At 40.9% G+C, this 25013-nt stretch overlaps 1 protein-coding gene and 1 pseudogene across 3 annotated transcripts in view; one reads left to right on the forward strand and one right to left on the reverse strand.

Annotated features, from left to right (window-relative positions):
* The window catches only part of SH3PXD2B (SH3 and PX domains 2B), a 298381-nt gene that overhangs the window by 222479 nt on the left and 50889 nt on the right, over positions 1 to 25013 (forward strand). For all 3 annotated transcript variants that reach the window (XM_077472772.1, XM_077472773.1, XM_077472774.1), the window contains exon 6: positions 24261 to 24286. In XM_077472772.1, coding sequence (XP_077328898.1) covers positions 24261 to 24286 — 26 coding nt within the window. The remainder of the gene's footprint in view (positions 1 to 24260; positions 24287 to 25013) is intronic.
* LOC143965482 (5S ribosomal RNA) lies at positions 8470 to 8586 on the reverse strand (annotated as a pseudogene).

Here is a 25013-nt window from a genome sequence, read left to right on the forward strand (position 1 = left end):
ATCAAACAGCAGACTCATCAATGTTACTATCTGAGGCTAGTGTGTCGATGGAGGAGCCCTCATTGAAAAGTATTCAATGCAGTGAATTTTTGTAAAGCAACCATGTTAGAAATGTCTGACCAATTAAAGAGCATAAGAGAAGAAATAGTAAATAGGCTAAAAAAACACTCCAATGTGTTAACACATAAATCATAGAAAGCAGCAGCACCTCCTCAGTCTGCAGCTCATCAATGAAGATTGCAGCTCCGTCTGAATAGTTTGAAGAAGCTTTCCACTGTTGCATAGTGTGTAGAAAGGCCCCCACAGTGACCCTCTACCATTCCTGACAGATGTATACGGGCTATATAGCGGTGCCAATTTGTGAAAGCTGATACAGTCATCTAGCCATATGCCCATTTTGCTTGTTATCTGGTAAGCAAGTCTTTAAGGTGGCCGTACACTTTTTTTTATGTGAATACCATTTTGCAAAAAGCAAGAGAAAAGAGACATAATTTACAATGAAACCAGAGTCTTGATATACCCAGATTTTTCTCCGGAAATACAGTAGAAGAGGGCCAGATTCTTGGAGATTAAAAGGAGACTACAACACTCAAAAAACGAATATGCCAAGTTATATCCCTCACGACTGTGTATAATGGCTCTCAGTAGTTCTCTTTAATACAGCAAATGAAGCACTGGCATGGTTGGGGGAAAAACAAATGAAAAGAAATTGCTGTCTAATTGAACAAAGGATCCAAGAAAATGCCTAGAGAAAGAAATGGACTAGACTTACAATAGCGGTTTCTATATTACTGAAATTAGAAAGGGGCGGGTGGGGGTAGCTACAGTTTTTTTTTTTTTTTTTTCCTTTTTTTTGGAGTTCCCCCTTTTTTGTTAGAGGGGAATGATATATTCTATTTTTGTTTCTTTTTTTCCACTGTGTTCTTTATTTTTTTGTACAAGCTTTTTTGGGTTTTTTTTTTTTTTTTTTTTAAGGTTGTTGAACACTATGGAAGAATAAATAGAAATGGACAGGGAAGGGAAAGGGTAATCATCACGTTACTCGTGAAGGAAGGCCACTTTAAATGCCCTTGTGTGGGCCAGGTATGGAAGATGAACATTTTTTTTTTTTTTCCTCTTCTCTGCTGATCAACGGCTGAGTGAGGAAGGGTTTTTTTTTTTGTTTGTTGTTTGTAAATGAGAATTCTGAGTAACAACACAAATGCACTACAATGGGAAAAGAAAACTATGTATACATATGTCACTAGTACACAAGTTATACATTACTATGTTGTTATACTACATACATTTAAAGAAGCACAATAGAGTTAGATAAGAAGGGAAAGGTCATCGTATATTTTCCATATGTGTGTATGGCCCATCTGACTTTTTACGTCAAAAATCTGACGGACCTAGAAACAGAACATGTTCTAAATTTTTCTGACGAACCAATTACTATCGGGAAAACCACTCGTCTGTATGCTGTTCCGACGTACCAAAAACGGCGCATGCTCTGAAGCAAGTACGAGAGGGAAGCTATTGGCTACTGGTTATTGAACTTACTTTTCCTAGTCCTGGGGTATGTATTGTACATCACCGCGTTCTTGACGGTCGAAAAAAAAGGACGTCAATTTTGTTTGGGTGCAACATCGCACGACTGCGCATATGTCAGTTAAAATAAGGCAGTGCCGAATCGCAAAAAGTGCTGTGGCTAGGAAGAGGATAACATTTTCTGGGGCTCAAGCGGTTAAATATAAATCATTGAAATGGAGTGATATAGGCATGCTTGGTAAAATCATTGATGCGGGTATATCCAGGGGACTGATATTAGGAGAGTATGGGGATAAATGTGGGGCAGCCACAGGTGGGGAGGTAGCTCTTCCGTGTAGGCAGCGAAGGGTAGAGGACATGGGTGAAATAACAGAAAAACAATGGAAATACATCTTAGAAGCCGGACAAATAGTATCCCTATCCCCATCACAGAAATTTTTTCTCTGCTTCATAGAATATATTATACCCCTAAAAAATTATTTTGGTTTGGGCATAGACTGGATGCTAAATGCCTAAGATGTGGAGACCAAAATGGAGACCTCATTCACATGATGTGGATATATCCAAAATTGCACCGATATTGCACCGATATTGGGGAGAGGTTTTTGGCACAATAAGATTGACTTTTGCCCTTAAAATAGATCTCACAATATGTATCCTGGTGTGTATATAGGGGAAGAGGAGATAACAAATATAAGACAAACGGCAATAATAACATGTCTGTTCCTTGCAAGGAAACTAATAGCAAGAAGATGATTAGCTACAAATCCATCAACCCACACAGAATGGATAAATGAAATAGATAACCGCATCATCAAAAAAGAAAGATATGTGTGCATCAGAAGGGGAAATGTTGGGAAAATTATGAAAATATGGGAACGCTGGTTCACCACTTTAAGGCTCGGTTCACACAGGGGGCGACACGACTTGCCGCGCCGCGACCTGCCGCGACCTCAGCGGCGACTTGCAAATGACTTCTGTATAGAAGTCAATGCAAGTAGCCCGCGGTCGCCCAAAAGTAGTACAGGAACCTTTTTTCTAAGTCGGAGCGACTCGAGTCGCTCCTCTTAGAACGGTTCCGTAGTACAGAACGGGGGCGACTTGTCAGGTTGCGGCGCGGCAAGTCGTGTCGCCCCCTGTGTGAACCGAGACTAAGACTGGGCCTATTTTTCAAACTTGTTTACAAGTTAAAATATTTTTTTTTTTTTTTGCTAGAAAAAAGCCCCAAACATTATATATATTTTTCTAACACCCTAGAGAATAAAATGGCGGTCTGTCATGGTTATGCAGTACCTCTTCATGTGTTCAGATTAAGCAGACAGCCACTCTCACCTGGCTGCTTAAGTAATCTCGCCTCAAAGCATGGCTCCACCCCAGCCCCTATCAGCGAACTCTATATTAACCTGTGCACTGCAAGCCAGGTCTGCTGATCGATATTGTGTGTCTTGGCTTCCGTGTGCTCATTGCTCTGTGTCCTATGTCTGATCCTGTTTACCGACCTTGGCTTGTTCTTGACTGTCCTCGTCTGATTCATATCCCAACTTTTGACGTGTTCTTTGACTATCCCTGTTTGTTTATTGCCTTGACCTTTTGGATTATCTCCTGACTATCCTTTGTTGTCGCAGTCTGCTGCTTCCTCTCTACCATCCTGTACTATACTGTGAGCGTGAGTTGGGAGACCCGGGGAGCCGCGACCTGGAGCCAGACTGCAACGAAGTCCATCCCCACCATCAGGGGCCCTGGTGAACACCCGCTAGTTCTTAGATTCCGCGCCTGTGAAATCTCATGCTCTAGCTCCCAGTATGATCCGTGTTGGTGCTTCAGAGTACCTGCTTTCCTGAACCACCCAAGGCTCTATCTTCAGCAGTCAGCCGTAGGGTCCTCTACCTAGCAGTGCACTCCAGACCCCCACGGGGGTGCATCTGTCACCTGGACTCAGGTGACCTGACACGGTCATTGCAATACTTTCTGTCAAACCGTATTTGTGCAGCGGTCTTGCAAGCATACTTTTTTGGGAAAAAATACACTTTTTTGAATAAAAAATAAAATAAAACAACAGTAAAGTTAGCCCAATTTTTTTTATTTTGTGAAAGATGCTACGGCAAGTAAATTGATACACAACATATCATGCTTCAAAATTGCGCCTGCAATTGGAATGGGGACAACATTTTTACCCTTAAAAATCTCCATATGCCACGTTGAAAAAAGTCTACAGACTTTGCGTTACAGAGGAGGACAATGGCTAGAATTACAAAAAAAAATTATATTTATGTAAAAAAATTTTTACACTGTACTTAAGTTTATCAACTTTATTGTTGTATCAAGGGATGAACAACATCCCTTGTGATAGCATTGACTGTGACGGGTCCTCTTTATGGAAAGATCTGGTGTCTTTCAGATCCCATACATTTCCTCTGGCCTGCAAAGCATCTGATCAAACTGAGATTGGTTTGATCCGATGCTGTACAAGTCGGTAACAGCTTGTAAACAAACAAACCTGAAGTGACAAAATCTTCATAGCTTCTGTTTTTTTTTTTGTTTTTTTTATGTCAAATGTCATGTCTGAATACTGCTGATCAGAATGATCCTAGGCTCCCCATTGGGACAGGAGGGCCTAGGAAAGGTGGGGGAAGGGGCTGCATAGCTTCTCAGATCACTTTTACTTGATAAGGAATCACCGGCTGTTAAAAAAAAAAAGCCAAAAAAACAGTAGCGGGAACATGGTTGGATCTGGTATAACCACATCAATACATGGTAGTGTATATATACGTACGGCAGTATTGAATTGGTTTAAAAAAAAAAACGATCAAAAACAGCGCATCAAAGGGACTAGTAGATTGATGTGAAAAAGACTTTAAAATGTCATTTATTAAATGTAAAAAATAAACACAGACATCTGATCCCTGCAGGATCTCAAACACATAAAAAACACCAATCATAAAACGGACAGATGTTTGATAATGAAAAGCTCCTCAGATCTCTCAATTATAACTTTGGAAAGGTCAAAACCAACGACCAATGTGCACAGCTTTCGAATGCCTAATGAATGCAATCAATCATCTGAAAGAACCCAAAAAGTCAGTGTAAACGAATGGAACAACGTTTCTAGGGACACTCACTTCATAGGTGTTCAATGGGCTGCAGAGCTGATGAGTCCAGTCTGCAGTGCAGCGTTCTCCAAGCTGCCTATGTGTACAGCTGATATCATCTGGTGACTAAGCTTGATCCTTACCACCTAGCGTGCAGCATTACACCTCTGCCTCCAAGCCGAATGCTTCAGATGGAGCTGAAATAAACACCTCCCCCTCGGTCATCAGACTGGACTCATCAGCTCTGCAGCCCATTGAACACCTATGAAGTGAGTGTCCCTAGAAACGTTGTTCCATTCGTTTACACTGACTTTTTGGGTTCTTTCAGATGATTGATTGCATTCATTAGGCATTCGAAAGCTGTGCACATTGGTCGTTGGTTTTGACCTTTCCAAAGTTATAATTGAGAGATCTGAGGAGCTTTTCATTATCAAACATCTGTCCGTTTTATGATTGGTGTTTTTTATGTGTTTGAGATCCTGCAGGGATCAGATGTCTGTGTTTATTTTTTACATTTAATAAATGACATTTTAAAGTCTTTTTCACATCAATCTACTAGTCCCTTTGATGCGCTGTTTTTGATCGTTTTTTCTGCTGCATCCATTTTTTGCCAAGTCCATAATGGGTTAACAGCCGCACATTGAGACCATCTACAGGACATTTATTTAAATAAACAAACATCCCACGAGATAGTCAAACGCTCTTAAAGAGACCATTCATTTGTGCGCCAACTTTATCTTGTTTTGTTTTACGTTGAATTGGTTTAAGAAGCCAGAATCTCGCTGTCCTGCTGCAGTCTGTCTCTCACTTCTTATGTGACTTGTTAAAATTAGTATTTTTGCCAATTTAGGAACCTGTGCAAGGCATTAACGGCAATACCTGTAGCATCCTAAAGGATTCCATGTTGTACTGACCTGACTTCAGTTAATTCTGATTGTCTGTTGGATGTTATTGCACTTTACGTTTTAGCATTTACTTCTTTGTAATGTTAATTGAATAAGCTTAGTTTTAACAAGAGATGTTAATGCTACCCACCAGTCAGGTATGTAAAGTATAATTCATTGTAGCTTAAATAATTCTCTTAAAAAAAATGTTTCTGGATTATATTAGGTAAGCTTCCCTGAGATATGGACCCATGTACAAATATAACTTATTTACTGAATACTTATTTAATTTATTAAATACCAGAAGAAATCAGAATGGCGGGCATGCGTTGATTTTTTTTTTACCTTGATTTTATAACTGGGCCCCAAGTTTCATCATGACTTCTAAAATCTGAACTTCACATTTCAAAACCATTAGAGAGAGCGCTTTTTTTCCTTTTTTAACAGTATTTCAAAATGAAATATGAATGAAACTATCAATAGCTTTCTACAAAAAAAAAACCTTACCAATCAGAAAAAGCAATTCTCAAAAAAAATAAAAAATGAAATACTAGCTTGACCGAATGACCTAGGAAAGAGAGTGATCCGAACAGGTAAATGAGACAAAGGAATTCCAGGAGAAGAAATACTGTTCTTGGTGTGTCTGCATCAGAGCCCACTCCCAAATCACTCCAACAGCGCTATAACGCAATCTGGCCATTCATTTAAGATATTCTGAAAATATAAGTGAACTTGAATAGAATTGTGTGTTGAAATGAATCCGAATACCTCCTATCTGCTGCATGTGAATTACTATCAGCTAAAAGAAATACTTGATGTTGTTTTTTTCATTGGTGGTTTTGGTTGAATTGCTAAACAACAATTTATTACTGGGTCCCAATCACAGGATAGGAGCTATTTATGCTTAAATCCACAAAGTTCCTAAGATCCTAAATTTATGTATAAGCTGGAAACATGCATGCATGATATAATGTTAGAATAGAAGCCCAGGATGGGCTGATCTCCTCCTCTCAGTGATCTGTTTAACTTGCAGCACATGTGTCTTATTATCATGAGTGCACTTAAGAATTCATTATCTAATGGCAGCATTTGACAGGTTATATTTTTAAATGTCCTCTTTGCTCATAGCTTAGAAAATGACCTCTCACTCAATGGCACATCTTACTGAAACCATTGAATTCTCAGAGACAGGTTTACTGAATTGCACAGATATTGCAGTTTCAGGGACAAGATCTGTAGAATAAGCCATATTTATTTAAAATTAATAGTGTTTATATAAACCAACAAACACTGTCTAATTATCAGCTTCGATAGAGGTACACTTGGCTCAAATATGAACACAAAATAAGCAGTCTTTCTAGGATTGCCATTTAGATAGTAATATTGCTGAACAAAAATCTGCTCTAGGCTGTCTCCTAGAATAGGTCATATATCCAAACACCAAGGCATTTGACATAATCACTATTTAAGGGAAGAAAAGCCAATGTTAACTTTAATACTGTCCTGTAGAGCTGCACGAATAATCGTTAAAAAAAATCACGATCTCGATTCAACCCTCCTCATGGTCTTTATGCAGAATTTCCTGATTCATTCATGTAACAAGTGTAAAGCGTTCTCTGCTCACTCAGCTGTCAAAAGAGAAAAAAAAAAAAGGGGCAGCCTGACAAGTTTTTCACAACATTGTTCACGCTAGTAGAGAACTAGAATTGTAACTTTTCCTTCTTAGATCAAAGGGGTGAACTTCTGTGTGTAAATCAAGGAAGTTTAACCACCTAAAGTCTACTCTAAACCTTTTTCTGACAATTGTTTCTTACAAAGTTAAAATTCATATTTTTTGCTAGAAAAATACTCGGAACCCCCAAACATTATATATATATACATATATATATATATATATATATATATATATATATATATATATATTTTAGGAGACCCTAGGGAATAAAATGGCGATTGTTGCAATATTTTATGTTGCACTTTATTTGCGCAGTGCTCTTTCAAATGCAATTTTTTTGCTGTCTAAATAGGGGTGTGGAAAGTAAGGATATATTCCTTGATTAATCAATTCATTTTTTTGATAGATCAAAACTCTTTTGATTGGTATTCGCCTCTCCGCCGTTTTGTAGGTCTTCAGGGAGTTCCATCGGAGATCCGGTGACAGTCATCGACTTCACTGGACTCTCCCCCTTCCCCAAGTGCCTCCGTCTGCTAACGAGGGGAATGGGGAGGAGTCCGGTGACATTGAAGTTCTGATTAAATGTAACATGTATGTGGGAGGAGCTACGCATGACGTCACCCGCTGCTGCCCTACGGCACTAACACGATTGTCCGCTTTACATGCTGTTTTTATCATCTTTATGTGAGTAGTTTGTGTTTAAACACAAAAATTATATCTTATACTTAAGCGGTGAGCACTTAGATCTTTTCTTTCTACCCATGACCTGGCATCCTTGCTGAGATCTAAGGAGATGTGAGAGAAGTTTATAGTCCGTGTTAATCCTTTTGATACGCGCTTGCATGACCACCTGTTTGCACAGGGGTCCATGCCATAAGGTGAGAGTGATTAGTTAGACCGGAGGTGGAGCAATTGTCACGCTACTGTGGAAAAAAAAATTACTTACGTCAGTGCCCTAGTTTGAATTTAAAACATATTTGTGTGAACTGTGAAGTTAAGTCGTGGATTGTGGAAACTAACTAGTGTCGGGTGAGTTTATATAGTGTATACTGCATTTACCACTCACTAATGCAAAGTTGCAATGCAAGGAGATCAGCTAAAAGTAGTTGGATCTGTATGTGCGTTATAATTAATCGAAATCAGTCGATTGATCATTTTTTTAAAAAGATTAATCGAACACGAAAATTTTAATCAGTAACAGCCTTAATTCTAAACTAAGAGGACACATCCTACTAATTTGAGTACCTTGTGCGGAATTTTACATGTGTAATTTAGGCTAAACTTTGGCTTTAGCCTATGGCACCTGGTATTCCCAGGCGGTCTCCCATCCTGGTACTAACCAGGCCCAACCCTGCTTAGCATCCGAGATCAGACAAGATCGGGCACATTCAGGGCTTTAACTAATGGTTAGCACTGTAAATCCTTTTTTTTTTTTTTTAGAACACAATTCACTTGGCTCTATCACATATCCCAAAATAATAGGATTGTTTTCCATTTCAGGATAGTGGGTGGAGGCATGTAAATCATTTTTTACACCAACTGTACCAACATGGCCAACTGTACATCTAGAACCATTGGTGTATAATACAGATACAACCTGATAATATAGAGCCATTTATTCCAAACTGCATACAGCTGTTTCAGGATTATTGGCTATCATTAGTGCAGTTCATGGAAACCATGAGTTCTATGGGGTAGGGCTTGGAGACCAACACGTAAGTGTTACACGTAAGTGTAACTATGAAGTATATGAGGAGAAAGGACTAAAAGAATCGGAACACCCCATGTCGGAAACAAATAATTGCAGTATTTTTTTTGTAAGATGTGAGCTGAATTTATTATTGTTTATATAATTTATGTAACAAAAGAAAGTTGCGCTAATTGTGTATTAAAAAATGAACAAAGTCCAACAGGTGGTCTGAATGATCCAATTCGATCAACAATGGGTGATGCAATTCATAACAGATGTATATATATCCTAAGGTTTCCAAAAGGGTATAATCCAGGAATATCTCACCCTTTTGGATGCCTTTATCAGCAGATATATCCTAAGCGAGATTGACCTTTTATAATTAGAGGGTCCACCATGCGGGTAAGCATAAACCTTGACTAAATGTTGGTGATGTCACTTGGTGGAGGATATCACTGGATACCATCTGTTATGAATTGCATCACCTATTGTTGATCGAATTGGATCATTCAGATCACCTGTTGGTCTTTGTTCTTTTTTTAATACACAATTAGTGCAACTTTTTCTTATGTTCAATTATTTTCTTGTGTTATATCTCACATTTCACTGTTGCTGCTTTTTTATTTCTTACATTTTTTTTTTAATACACAAGCTCAGTAGTGTTTGTTTTGTTTTTTTATATAATTTACGTGAATAGAAAATTATTAAAATTATTATGAATTACAAAATGTAAAAATGTCTAAAGTCTGAAGTATAATACACATTTGGCAGGCGTAGTAGCTCCCAGCTGCATTGCCTAGAGCGGAATTCTGCCTAGTAATAGGAGTGTGCCAGTCTTCTAGTCTCCAGAGCTGTAGGGTGGAGTCCATTTGCATGCTACTGTATACAGTCTTGCTGCAACATTAGGGTGGTGCATAGAATGGGCCATTTTAAAAATCGGTTCACATATTACTGCAATGGGAATTGGCAGGTCCAAGATCTCAGTCATCTTTTTAATTGAGTCAGAGATTGTATTCATCATCCTCAACTGGAAATGCTGATCAAAAAAGGACCTTGACTTTGTCCTTCTGGCGAGAAAACCATTTCCATCCGACTGCCTTAATGTTAGAGGCTTGACAAGTGTATTACTAGTGTGTGAGATTTTATGGAAAATGTGTGCTTCCCTAGAATGCTACTGATGTCAGGTGGATTACTGTGATAGTCAGACTCTGTAGAAACCTTGATTGTGTCAAGGAAACAAAGGGGCATGCATACACCATTCACGTGCCAACTTTCATACCCTAACCTCCCATTATAAAAAAATACAGGTAGAGTCTATGGAAAAATCATCTTTCATTTTTGCTTAAGCACTTCTGAGTCAGTTAACTTTGTTAATCCTTCATGTTGTACATACTGAAAAATGTTTTGGTAATGTGCTATAGTTTTAGTTTTTTTTTTTTGTAATTCTTGACCTCCTCAGACCTGAACTTCACCTAGGGCACTTTTGTACTCTTATGTTTTGTTTTCAACCTTTTGGAAGAAAATTTACCAGTATGCTCTGTGTACCAGCATGGAAAATTAGCATTAATTATAAGTAAATGATACCAGTCCTAATTACTAAAGTAGTTAGTGTGGAGTATGTAGACAAATAAATGCTGATACTTTCACTGAAGCCATTCTTTGGTAGGCTTATTAAATCTGGGCTGCTTAATGGTTGAAGAATGAGGTAAATTCTGCAACTGAGTTGACTAAAAAAGTGCACTAGGGATACCAATAATTTTCTGTTGTGTCAAATCAGCATATTGCACAAGCATGTTGTTGTCATAGAACTTTGCTATTCAAACTGATATCAATAAAAATGCAGGTGCTTGCATGGACATTTAATTGTCCCAAAACTTTCCAGCATGCAGAAGCTGCAACTTGACAGGAATGCTTTAGTAAAGCAGTTGTAAACCGTCTATGTTCGAAAAACAAAACCCTGCAAGGCAATGGCATAATGTGCTAGTATGCATCGCATGATAGCACATTATGAAATACCTTGGAACGAAGTTCAAGCAGCGGAAGCTCACCCGGTCTGATACGTTCGTTCCCTCTAGTGCCGAGGCATTGGCACTTTTAAAGTAAGAAGCCATTTGGATATTTTTGTTTTTTATGTTATTTTAAATAAAATGATATTATGCCATGGTCCGGTTCTCTCTATATTTTTCCTTGAGCAAACGTGGATTGAATCAACATTTCTGGTACACCTAAGCAGAGTTTCCCGATCAAGGTTGGTAGTTCCTTAAACCTGCTAAAGCTTTACTTGACCTTCCTTTTAAATAAAGGGGTCAAGGTGAGTAGGTTATTTACCGTAATTCACCGGGTGACATGTTTGTGCATTTCTCCTAAGCGGTGACGGGACACAGGATTTATCCCTACTTCAGCTTCACTATTTTTTATGTACATGGACATTTTCTATATATATGTTCACTGTTTGAGTATTTATGCATTCAATGTATATTGCAGCATGCATTGACTAGTAAGATATCTGTGATACTATTAAGCACTAGTGCACTTTATTGTTATAATTTAAGGTTTATTAAGCACTAGCGCACTTTACTGTTATTATTTAGCGTTTATTATATTCAGCGCCCCCTTATCACTTACAACCCACATCTCACGAAGGTACATTTTTTCACTTTGACGGGAGCAGCTTAGATATTATTCACATATTTAATTTTAGTCTAAGCGCAGGGTATTCCATTGTCTTTTGGTTTATTCACCTTGGAACTAAACCCTGCAGCACTGTAAAGTGACTGCTGAGAGGGCTGACCTGTTCCCCAGTCTGTCTTCCAGGTTTGCGAGGTCCGGCTATGTGATTGACCGGAGCCGTGATTACATCACTCCTGCGGGTGCTGCAGTTTCCGGCTCTGAAGGTCTGGTGTTATGTCGATAAGTGACGCTCTGTAGGTATGGAATGCTCACAAAGTGCGCATGCGCGAGACATAAATCTTCCAGTATGCGTCCCATACCCTTGCTTTTCGACAGTGTTCTGTCAACATTGAACACTCTTAATCGCGCATGTGCAGCTGCATTAAAGTAGAAATCCACCAATGGGGGTTAGTAAGTTGCCAATCCCAGAGTAAGTATAAAGAGACAAATACCCCCCAAGGAAAGTATAAGAGACTTTGTAGGCAACAAGGGAAAAGATATAAACAGCAGGATGAAACTGTCATAGCACATTCTAAAAATCAAAAGCAAAAATAAAAAGAATAATAAAAATAATGCTTTGAATGCTCCTGATGAAAGGACTGCATAATTGTCCTGAAACGTGGTGGGCTGAATATCTATAATTACCATGCACCAACAATTCATGATTGTAACTTGTTTTTATCAATTACACTTTTGGTGATGTTTACACATTAATATTTATTTGTAGAAAATATAAAATTATTATTTATATAATCTGTTTATATCTTTTCCCATGTTGCCTACAAAGTCCCTTATACTTTCCTTGGGAGTTATTTGTCTCTTTATACATGCGCAGCTACAAGTGACATTTGAAGAAAAGCCGATGCTTTGTCAATATAGGCCGATTGCGCATGCACTATTCGAGAGAAAGCGTTTTTATATAGACAGAACACCTGTAGCAAAGTGAGTGGAATGCAGAACGAAAGTGGAACACATACCGTAAGATTGTATGTCTCATGCGCATGCGAACTTTGCGAGCTTCCCAAATCTACATAACATTGGCACTGTAAGCCAGACCTTCATAGCTCAAGTGCCGATGATGTAATCGGCTGCATGCACTCTGAATATCTCCTAAACTATGCAAGTTTAGGAGATATTCACAGTACCTACAGGTAAGCCTTACTATAGGCTTATCTGTAGGTACAAGTGGTAGTACAGAGTTTACTACCACTTTAATGGTAGGGGAGTGTTGAATAGTGTGCTCTCCTTACAGCCAATTGTTCATTCAGCAAGAAAATTCAATTGCAACATACATCTACTATTGGGGGCAGAGTGATACATGCACAAGACAGATTGTAAACCAATGTGTGTTTAAAATATACAGTGCCTTGCACCTAGAACATTGTTTCTAGTTGAATGGACTTGCTCATTAAAACACAAAAATCCTGCTAAGTTAATTTTCCTTCAACCCTACTATAGCAGAATACAATGTTTTGATTGTTTAAAAAGCAATATTGTCTCAGATAACCAACCCTGTTTTGAAAATCTCAAATAGGCTTTTTTTCTGCAGGTTACCTCAAATGTTTTTTGAAACCTCAAATTAGAATTTCCAATTCTTTGTAATTGGTGAGATTAAAAAATGTGTTTGCAGAAAGATTTCAATACATAATTGTGGTGAGATTAAAAAATGTGTTTGCAGAAAGATTTCAATACATAATTGCATATGTAAACAAGTATCCCCGAAGCCATGTACTAACTTATCCTAATTAATACACTCATTTAGGACCAAGTATGTATCCTATATAGATTGCAGGGGGTCCCCCAGATGACTGAGTCTGCAAGGAAAGTCTATCGAAAACTTTCAGTCTTGTAACAACATACACATTGTGATAGGAGACATACTACGTTTGTAGCCCTGTGGCAGTAAGGCACCATATGATGCAGTTTCTTTTAGGGAGTACTTAGTTCATCCTTCCGGTGTTCACATCAGCATATAGCAAAATTAAAAGTCCTGCTTGCTTAAATATTGGTCAAAGTCTGTGCGATAGGCTTTCACTCAGTCTCAAACAGTCCTGATCTGGTGGGAAATCCTTCAAGTGCCTCTTCAACAGCAACACTGCACATACGGTCAGATCTGCTGGGTTTTCAAACTTGTAGCACAGCCTCTTCCTGTGAGAACTTCCCAGCCCTTTTTTTAATAAGCCAGGCATCCTAACAAGTGGCTCTGTGGACCGGGGTGGACAGGCTGCAGTCCCACCCAAACTCTTCTGCAGCCTGAACTCTGGGTCTAACAGAGGAATCTTATGATGAAATCAGATTCTTAAGGGATAATGACTTGTATTCCTCACCAGGCTTCCCTGGAGCCCACAATCTTTCATATGCACCCATGTAGCTTTATTACTGACCTTGTACCTGAAATGTACTTATTAACTTTACAAATCTCGTGTATACCGGAGTTCAGACTGAAGAACGGAGAGCCAGCAGTGTAAGCAATGTCAGTCTATATTGCTGTGCATTTGCTAACAGTATAACAGTTGGATGTTTTTTTTCAAGAGCTGAAAGCACAAGGGACATTCAGGAAAGACACTGACTGCTATTGGCCTTGCTGTTGGTAGGCAGATAAACATTTGTGACACTTGTCTTCTTTTCCCTGATCTGCTTGATTCTGGGTAAGGGCAGCCCATTATTCACTCAAGAAAGGTTCACTTAAAGTGTTCCTAAACCCAGGACCCTGCATTCACTATATCTGGTCTCCCACAGTACACCGAACATGGAAATGCAATTATTTTAGTAAATATAAACTGTTAAATACCTTTTCGCATTAGCAGTTTATAGCAGCCTTGTGACTTCTATCAGTGTCTGGTTAAAGCTTGTAGGTGGAGTTTTCATTCTCCTCTGACTGTCCTTTGAGGCTACAGGACCCATGACCCTTTGTCTGGACAGTGCTGATTGGCCCTGTGCTGATCACATACACCCTTCCAAGAGAAAAAAAAAACTCTAGCAATACACACCAAACTGAGCATGTGTAGAGTGACTCCAAAGGCCCTGTCTTATCAGGAGATGGATTAGGGACATTGAACGTAGAGGATGATCAAAGAAGACAGGATCAAACAGACATTTTACACAATGCAGAAGATTACCCTGCATTAACTGCATATACAGACTGATTTTACTGTTGTGGGTTTAGTAACACTTTAAAGTGGTTGTAAACCCTTACAGACCACTTTGACCTACAGTTAAGCCTAGATTAAGGCTTACCTGTAGGTTGATGAAATATCTCCTAAACCTACACGTTTTAGGAGATATTTGCAAAAAGACAGGCACCTGTGCCGTAGACGGCGGCGCGCAGGGGCACTGAGCATGCCACTGCTAATGGTGATGTGCCATTAGTGGCCGCTCCCGTGCGCATGCGCAGGAGTGACGTCATCTCACAGCGACGGAGCAGCGATACCCGAAAGAAGATGGACGCTTTGTGCTACAGGGGACAGCGGTGACATTGCTGGCTCCTGTGTCAGGTAAGTGACACATAATGGGCTACTATGCGATGCAAAGTAGTCCATTATGCTTTACCTTGTCAGGGGGACAAAGAGGAATTAAACACTTATTTGGTTAATCGTGCCTTCAGCTATCCCTCCAATTTTCTCTCTGTCTCCATTGCAGCCTGTGAATGTGTAGGCCAGCTTTTGTCATCTATTGAGCATGCTCCAGTTTCAGTTCTCTCCTAGGCTCTTCATTTCCTCCCTTTTCTTATTGGTGCAGCCCAAATGAGTAGAGAGTCACACATGTGGTTGTATACACAGTGGTAAACTACACTCCCTTCCCTCCCTCATTCTCCCTCCATCTATCCCTCCCTCATCCCCAATCCATTATCCTCTAGCCTTCCCTCCCTCCCTCATTTTCCCTTCCCTCCCTCCCTCATTTTCCCTCCCTCCCTCCCTCATTTTCCCTCCCTCCCTCCCTCATTTTCCCTCCCTCCCTCCCTCATTTTCCCTTCCCTCCCTCCCTCATTTCCCTTCCCTCCCTCCCTCATTTTCCCTCCCTCCCTCATTTTCCCTCCCTCCCTCATTTTCCCTCCCCTCCCTCCCTCATTTTCCCTTCCCTCCCTCCCTCATTTTCCCTTCCCTCCCTCCCTCATTTTCCCTTCCCTCCCTCCCTCATTTTCCCTCTCTCCCTCATTTTCCCTCTCTCCCTCATTTTCCCTCTTTCCCTCTCTCCCTCATTTTCCCTCTTTCCCTCTCTCCCTCATTTTCCCTCCCTCCCTCCCTCATTTTCCCTCCCTCCCTCCCTCATTTTCCCTCCCTCCCTCATTTTCCCTCCCTCCCTCCCTCCCCATTTTCCTTCCTCCCTCCCTCTCCATTTTCCCTCCCTCCCCTCCCTCATTTTCCCTCCCTCCCTCCCTCATTTTCCTCCCTCCCTCATTTTTCCCTCCCTCCCTCCCTCATTTCCCTTCCTCCCTCATTTTCCTTCCCCCTCCCTCATTTTCCTTCCTCCTCCCTCATTTTCCCTCCCTCCCTCATTTTCCTCCTCCCTCATTTTCCCTCTCTCCCTCATTTTCCCTCTCTCCCTCATTTTCCCTCCCTCCCTCATTTTCCCTCCCTCCCTCATTTTCCCTCCCTCCCTCATTTTCCCTCCCTCCCTCATTTTCCCTCTCTCCCTCATTTTCCCTCTCTCCCTCATTTTCCCTCTCTCCCTCATTTTCCCTCTCTCCCTCCCTCCCTCATTTTCCCTCCCTCCCTCCCTCATTTTCCCTTCCCTCCCTCATTTTCCCTCCCTCCCTCCCTCATTTTCCCTCCCTCCCTCCCTCATTTTCCCTCCCTCCCTCCCTCATTTTCCCTTCCTCCCTCCCTCATTTTCCCTTCCTCCCTCCCTCATTTTCCCTTCCTCCCTCCCTCATTTTCCCTTCCCTCTCTCCCTCATTTTCCCTCTCTCCCTCATTTTCCCTCTCTCCCTCATTTTCCCTCTCGCCCTCATTTTCCCTCTCGCCCTCATTTTCCCTCTCTCCCTCATTTTCCCTCTCGCCCTCATTTTCCCTCTCGCCCTCATTTTCCCTCTCTCCCTCATTTTCCCTCCCTCCATCCATCCCTCATTTTCCCTCCCTCCCTCCATCATCCCTCTCTCCCTCATCCTCCCTCCCCCTCTCTCCCTCTCTCATCCTCCCTCCCCCTCTCTCCCTCTCTCATCCTCCCTCCCCCTCTCTCCCTCTCTCATCCTCCCTCCCCCTCTCTCCCTCTCTCCCTCTGTCCCTCACCCTCCATCATCCCTTCCTCCTCCATGTCCTCCTATTGCTAAAAACTATTGCATACATGAGCAGAGCCAAGGATCTTTCCCTGCAAATTGCAAAGTAATTAGAGGAGTAAAAGGAAAATAAAATAAAATACAGTGGCATAATAAATATGATTTATGTGAATGAATTACAGCAATTAACACTTTAGTATCAATATAAATGTATTTTGCAAACTAGGTTCAATGTGTAGTCAATAGTGGTCGCCTGTACACCGTTAATGTTAGTTAATGTTAATAGTTAATGATAATGGTGGCTACCAGAAAATACCAGGGTTGGACAAAAATCTGGAAAAAACTCAGTATTGTGAATCTCTGCTCTGTGTGTATGGAATCAAGTATGGCAAAGCTGTCAAATAATGATTCAACAAAAAAGTGTGTGGGTTGCTGCAGTCCTGGACAATGTGGCAAGATAATAGTGTAGAATAAGGTTGCACAGCCTAAATCCAATATGTGAAAATCAATAAAATATCAAAAAACAATTAACGACATATATGCAAATATCAATTCTTCATGAAAGTCCAATATAAAGTGCAAGTGCCAATAGTGACTATAGTAAGGCCATGTATGGGTTACAATAAATTCTATGCTCCCAGCGTGCTGTATATCAACCACCTTTTTCTGCTTAGACGATATTCATGTGTAACCATAAGTAAACAATGATGAACTTCCACCTTTGAGCACTGTTCCCGTGCGCTCAGAACTCTCACCTCAGGTAAAATACAGACAAGCCTTTGAATAATAATCAATAAACTGGTATTCTGGTCCACCGCTGTCCTCCAATAGATACAATTCCCAGAGTTACTCAGGTAATGGTCCCTTTAAGACACCTGCGGTCCCTTTAAATCTCCAATGCATCCTCTCGGTGACATGTTAGAACAAATAAACATGCCTCCCATAGTGTAAAATGTCAAACAGCAACTCTTATGTGAAGAAAGCCTCTTACATCAATAACAGTAAAAAATGCATGTAATCTGGTGTATACTTAGCATTCGCATGGTATCTCGCATCACCTAAGGTTTCGGGGCCCTACGTGTTGCATTACGCCCATGTGGCTTAATTTTGTTTGAACTTGAACACAAAAAAGGAAAAAAGAGAGAGAGCCTCTTCTCATTAACTCTAAATGGGTATTAAAGAGGAAGTAAACCCTGATGGGTTTACTTCCTCTTTCATTCCCTGCAAAGGCAAAGCATAATGGACTACTATGCATCGCACTTACCTGACACAGGAGCCAGCGAAGTCACCACTGTCCCCTGTAGTCCGGCGCATCCATCTTTTCGGTGGGATCTCGCAGCTCCGCTGCTGTCATTCGGCGAAGCCGCGATGACGTCACTCCCGCGCATGTGCACGGGAGCCGACACGCGCGGCATCTTTGTTATTGACGATGCCGCGCTCAGTGGGCCTGCGCGCCGCTGTCTACAGCGAATGCTCCGTAGACAGCGGTGCCTGTCTTCGGGCAAATATCTCCTAAACCGTATAGGTTTAGGAGATATTTCTTGGACCTACAGGTAAGCCTTAACCACTTGCCGACCGCCGCACGACGATGTACGTCCTATTTTTGAAGAGGGATATCTCGGTAACGGCAGCAGCTGCTGCCACAACCGAGATATCCATCTCTTCAGGCGGCAGTCGGCTGTACGATAACGGTGGTCTCCGCGGCCGATTCGCCGCGAGATCACCACTATCGGCGGCGGGAGAGGTGCCACCCGCCCTCCCGCCCTCCCGCCGCCCTCCCGCACCTTCCGCCGCTTACCGGAGCCGTCGGTAGCGGCGGAGGCGATCGGGTCCTTCCATCTGCTGGGCATAGAGACAAGTGAGGGTAAGATGGCCCCCACTCGTCTCTATACCATAGGAGGGCGGAAGCGACGTCAAAACGTCACTTCCGCCCATACCTCTTAAAGGTATATATTTTTTTTAAATGTCAGATTTTCTTTTTTTTTTATTTTATTTTTTTTTTTGCATTTTAGCCCAAATATGAGATCTGAGGACTTTTTGACCCCAGATCTCATATTTAAGAGGACCTGTCATGCTTTTTTCTATTACAAGGGATGTTTACATTCCTTGTAATAGGAATAAAAGTGATCCATTTTATTTATTTTTTTAAAACAGTGTAAAAATAAATAAAATCAATTAAAATAAATAAGAAAAAAAAATTTTTTTTTTAAAAACACCCCGTTATGACGAGCTTGTGCACAGAAGCGAGCGCATACGTGAGTAGCGCCCGCATATGAAAACGGTGGTCAAACCACACATGTGAGGTATCGCCGCGATCGGTAGAGCGAGAGCAATAATTCTAGCCCTAGACCTCCTCTGTAACGCAAAAAATGCAACCTGTAGAATTTTTTAAATGTCGCTTATGGAGATTTTTGAGGCTAAAAGTTTGACGCCATTCCACGAGCGGGCGCAATTTTGAAGCGTGACATGTTGGGTATCAATTTACTCGGCATACCATTATCTTTCACAGTATAAAAAAAATTGGGCTAATTTTACTGTTGTCTTATTTTTTTATTCAAAAAAGTGAATTTTTTCCAAAAAAAGTGCGCTTGTAAGACCGCTGCGCAAATACGGTGTGAAAAAAAGTATTTCAATGACCGCCATTTTATTCTCTAGGGTGTTAGAAAAAAAACAATATAAAATGTTTGGGGGTTCTAAGTAATTTTCTAGCAAAAAAAAACTGTTTTAAGAATGGAAACACCAAGTCTGAAAAAGAGGCCTGGTCCTTAAGTGGTTAATCTAGGCTTACCTGTAGGTCAAAGTGTGTTGTAAGGGTTTACAACCACTTTAATCTAATTGTCAAAATATCACTTCGCCTTAAATCGAGGCTGCTGCCGTAGCCAAAATACAATACATAAAAAACGATATCTCCCCAGAGGGGAACACAAGAAAGGTTCACCTTCAAAGAAACCAAAGGAGAAAGGCAGATAGCTACTATGGGCTGCAATGATGAAGTATAAATAAATAGATAAAAAAGTTATTTATTAGCAATAAATACCATAATTGCCAAAAATTCATAAAATACAGTACAATGACTAATTCATAGATAGTCCTAAAAAGTGTTTAATATACCCTCATAACTTCATACCACCTATGTGATTATTCAAAAAATGTTTCCATATACCATAGAATTGCAGCCCATAGTAGCTATCTGCCTTTCTCCTTTGGTTTCTTTGAAGGTGAACCTTTCTTGTGTTCCCCTCGGGGGAGATATCGTTTTTTATGTTTCATTTTGTTTGAACATGTTGCTGAGTGGATTAAGGCCATTTGGTTGACAAAGGAGGTCCAACGTCATATTAGGTAACTATTTTGTTCTTTTACATACTTGTTTCCATAATTTTGACCTCTGTAGTTTGTCCATGATTTGTGATGTTGGTGAATTGCTCTAACATATTTTCTGCATTAGTATAGTAAAATGTGTTGTTGTACACGCAGGAACTGTAAATATATACTCGGAATAATTTCCACTGACATGCTGTCAGTTTAGGCCTCATGTATACTGCTGCTGGTAAACAGACGTTTAGGAGCAGTTGGGCATTTTTTTCAACTGCTCCTGTAGTCTCCTCTGTTATCTTATCAGTACATGTACACAGGGTCATTTATAGTCTTTCTAGGCAGTTAGGTTTAGAGGCTTTTTTTAGAACCCAAAAAAATGCATTCAGAAGCTGTGTTTAGAGGCATTTCAAACACTAAACCCGGCTACCCACGTTTAGGCTCATTTTCATCTAGTAGTGTTTTTAAAGGGAAACATTTTATTTGTTACTTTTGAGCCTGGAAAATGCTAAAAACACAGCAAAAACTCAATTATCACTGTAAGCAAGCTTTATATACCATGGGATATACTCCTCATCAGCCAACTATGCTGTACAATACACATTCTCCGGGTAATTACGCAGCTGAACATACATAGTAGAAAAGTATCCTGTGAACATGCATTGAGCCATCAGCAAATGCTCCTGAGCGCAAACGTGGCTTAATGCTGCTAGATGCAGCTTGTAAACGCTTCTAGACACACGTTTTTAAACATGGATTACTAGCTGTGATGTTCCAACATTCAGGAGAGGTTGAGAAACGTCCAGTGTACACAAAGCTTTATTCAACTCTCTATAGTCCAGTTACTTAGACCCCCTTCACACTGGGGCGTTTTTCAGGCGCTTTAGTGTTAAAAAAGCACCTGTAAAGAAAGCTTGGAAAGAAGCCTCATCTGCAATCCCAATGTGAAAGCCCAAGCGCTTTAAGAGCCCTTTCACACTGCCAGCGCCCGAAAAACGCTTGTAAAGTGCCGCTTTACCAGCATTTTCCGAGCGCTAGTGGGGCGATTTTAACCCCTGCTAGTGGCCAAATAAAGGGTTAAAAGCACCCACAAAGCGCCGCTGCCAAAAGCGATTTGCAGGCGCTTTTCAGACGTTTTACAGGCACTTCCCATTGATTTCAATGGGAAGGGGCGCTTTAGGAGCTGTGTATTGACCGCTCCAAAAGCGCTGCAAAGAAGCTGCTTGCAGGATTTTTTTTGACGCTCTGCCAGCGCAGCGCCTCAGTGTGAAAGCACTCGGGCTTTCACAATGGGATTGCAGTTTTGGCTTCTTTCAGGCGCTTTACAGGTGCTTTTTTTTTTAAGCTAAAGTGCCAGGAAAACGCCCCAGTGTGAAAGGGATCTTAAACTGGTAGTACCCCAAGTTTTTTGGACAACTTCACATAGGCAGAGTTCTACGGTAAAATCTTGCAGACTGTGAAGACCAGCTGCATTAATCAAACACTATTTTGTTCCAGTTAATGAGTGGATAAGAATGTGCACTCTAGCACAGCATCTGTCATCATTCAGTGTATTTATGCTTTCAGTCAAAGCACTTTCACACATTTTTCATAGCCAGGAAAATGCATAGACATGGATAGACATTTGCGAAGTGTATTAAATACAAGGCATTTGGCTGTTATTCAGGATTTCCTACTTGATGATCTACACTACTAGGAAAATATTCAGCTGTCTCCAGTGACACAGCTGCAAATCAGGGGAAACCGATGACCTACTATGATTTTTGGGGGTGGGATGCTTTTCTTTGGCTGAAATGCTAAACTTTGTAGGAAAAATTGTATTTCGCTGCAGAGCTGGTTTAATTAAACTTGCCCTGCAGCAATACCAGAAGAAATACAGTATTTACAGTTATCTCTAGAATGGATTTATCTTATGTACATTTCCATGGTCATGACATTTGGCTGAAACAAATGTCCACTTATGTAAAAATAGGGCCCAATTGACTCACCCGGTTCACACCACTGCAGCTTTGAAATCGCGTTACTTCAGTGTGATTTCAAACCCGCATTTCATTGCGGCTTGCAACTTAATTTAACAGAAGTCTATGCAAATCACAATAATCGGTAAAAAGTAGTGGAGGAACCTTTCTCACAATCACTGCAACATAAGATGTGGCAACATGAATGGTTCCATTGCCAGCAATGGGGTGCGACTTGTCATGAGATTTGGAACTGTCAAATCGCATGACAAGCGCACTAGTGTGAACGGGGGCCAAGAGTTCATTACCACATGAATATTTGCGTTAAAATAATACAGCATTTAACTCGGGAATCTGCAATTCACAAAAAAGCACATTAAAGGGGGAAGTACAGCCAAAGCTCGTTTGGCTGTACGTCACCTGTGGATTACGGGAGTGCAGTATGTTTTGCACTCCTGTGACCAGTTTTCAGCAGAGAGCGGGCTGAAGTCCGCTCTCTGCTGATGTCAGTCGGTCCATGCTCAAGTGTTATCACAACCATAGAGTTGGGATCCGCCCAGATCCCTGGAACGGCACCTGGCTCAGCCAGCCGCTCCTGCCCCCTCTACAGTTCAGTGCTTAAGTGAGCACGAGGTGGGGGGGTGCAGAGCAGGGAGCCGCTGACTAACAGTTGCTCTCTGCTCATGGAGCTGTGAGAACTGAGCGAACGGTAGTGTTTGTAGGTATGAATCTAAAAAAGAAAAGAAAAACCCTATACATTTCTTTAAATATCTCAGGTTATTTTTATTTTATTTTTGCCGTATTTAACATGCATTTTTTTCCACATTTTACTGCAGGCTGCAGCAAGAAATGAAACATTTAGTTGTATTCTTACCACTGCTAAATGTGACAGTTCAGCTCAGGACTGCTGGTTAAGGAGCTGGCACCCACTGGCTTCCAAACAACCATGACACATTCTTGCTGTTGGCAGGGATTCCCCACTGATATCAGAATGGATTTTGGGAAGGGATTTCACGCCAAATATAAAAAATGTTTTGGTGTCCCTCCTCCCAAAATCCTTACCAGACCCTTATCCAAGCATGCAGCTTGGCAAGCCAGGAAAGCATACAGACCCCTTCCTTACCGAACTATGCCAGGCTACATCCACTCAACATGTGAGGGATGATTCCGCCCCCAAGTTAATGTGGACAAGGCCCTCCTCCCCAAAACCCTGGTGCATTAGTAAACAAGGGGGCGGAGTCAATGTCACAAGGGGCAGGGTCGCCCTGCAAAGCACCTTGCACCCATGTTAAGGACAACGCCTCTTCCCTAAAACCCTGGCCTGGTGGTTGTGGGAGTGCCAGGGGGTGATTTATTGGAATCTGGAAGCCTACGTTAACGAGGGGCCTCCCAGATCCCAGCCTCCCCCACCCCACCAATGTTTCCCAATGTACATCCATCGTCGGTCACAATGAACGCAGCCTGCATGAATTAAGCGCACTGTTTCCCCCACTGCATCAGTAATCAAGGGTGTGAGGTCAATGTCACAAGGGGCAGGGCTACCCAGTGAAGTTCTTTACTATACATGGCACAGCTGCTGGTTAAGGATGCAGTGGGTATTGGCGCCTTAACAACCAGCTATTCACTGGTTGTTAAGGAGACCGGCAGGCGCCAGCTCCTTAGCAACCAGCCAGTATTCGTTAAATAGTGTGGCTAGACCACAACTTTTTTAATGGATGTTTGTGTTTGCTTTGTGGGAAATAGAGAGGTTTATGCGGTATTTATAGAGCATTCCCTGTTTTTGCGGTAAATAACGCAGAAACCTATAGTGAATTTACATTTTCATTATGACATGCGATATTTGGATACATCTTCCAAATATTACATGCGATAACCCTTAGTAAATTAAGCCCATAGTCGTACATTTTTATCCTGAAATATAGTTATGCAGAATTTTAAAAGCTGTTTGAGTACATATAATACAGATTACAGATAACTGAGTGCAGCATACAGAAAAGTATGGATTTTTTCTATAGTTGATCGTAGAACCATCTTGAAAACCACCTAAAAATCAGGGATGTTTTCAACTATTGCACTAGACCCACAGCACCCTTGATGTTTGATATCAGTCCTTGTCTGATTAGTTAATTCTGATGAATTAATTGCAGCTAAATCATTGTGTCCATGAGAAAAAAAATATTTACATGCCATTGATATTTTTAGCCTGTGCTAATAACTGTGTTTTTATTTCTTTTTCAGAGAGCCCATTGGAAGAAGGAAATTCGGTAAGAACATTGCTTGGTTTGCTAAGCCTTGTGTAGCACATTTTGTAGTGGAATGATCTTTCCCTTAAACGGAAGGTTACGCTGTCTTGTCAAATCTGAGAGCCATTTGATTTTGGCTCAGGTATCAGATTTTGAAGCTAGTCAAATGCAGTTGGATGTCATTTTGCATTTGAGTTATTTTTTAGCTCTTTTAGTTGCTCATGGATTTTCTTTGGGCTTCTTTAACCACTTCAGCCCCGGAAGAATTTACCCCTTTCCTGACTAGAGCACTTTTTGCGATTCGGCGCGGTGTCGCTTTAACTGACAATTGCGCGGTCGTGCAACGTGGCTCCCAAACAAAATTGACGTCCTTTTTTTCCCCACAAATACCGCTTTCTTTTGGTGGTATTTGTTCACCCCTGCAATTTTTGCGCTATGAACAAAAAAGAGCGACAATTTTGAAAAAAAAACACATTTTTTCTTTTAACCTTTTGCTATAATATATCTCCCCCCCCCCCCCCCCCAAATATATAAAAAAAAAAATTGTTTCCTCAGTTTAGGCCGATACGTATTCTTCTACATATTTTTGGTAAAAAAAAATAGCAATAAGCGATTATTGATTGGTTTGCGCAAAAGTTATAGCGTTTACAAAATAGGGGATAGTTTTATGGCATTTGTAGTAATATATATTTATTTATTTTTTAAATAGCGGCGATCAGTGATTTTTATCGTGACTGCGACATTATGG

The sequence above is a fragment of the Lithobates pipiens genome, unplaced genomic scaffold (genome assembly GCF_037356315.1).
Source record: "Lithobates pipiens isolate NorthernLeopardFrog02 unplaced genomic scaffold, aLitPip1_a1.2 Scaffold_8, whole genome shotgun sequence".
In the NCBI taxonomy this organism is placed as follows: domain Eukaryota; kingdom Metazoa; phylum Chordata; class Amphibia; order Anura; family Ranidae; genus Lithobates; species Lithobates pipiens.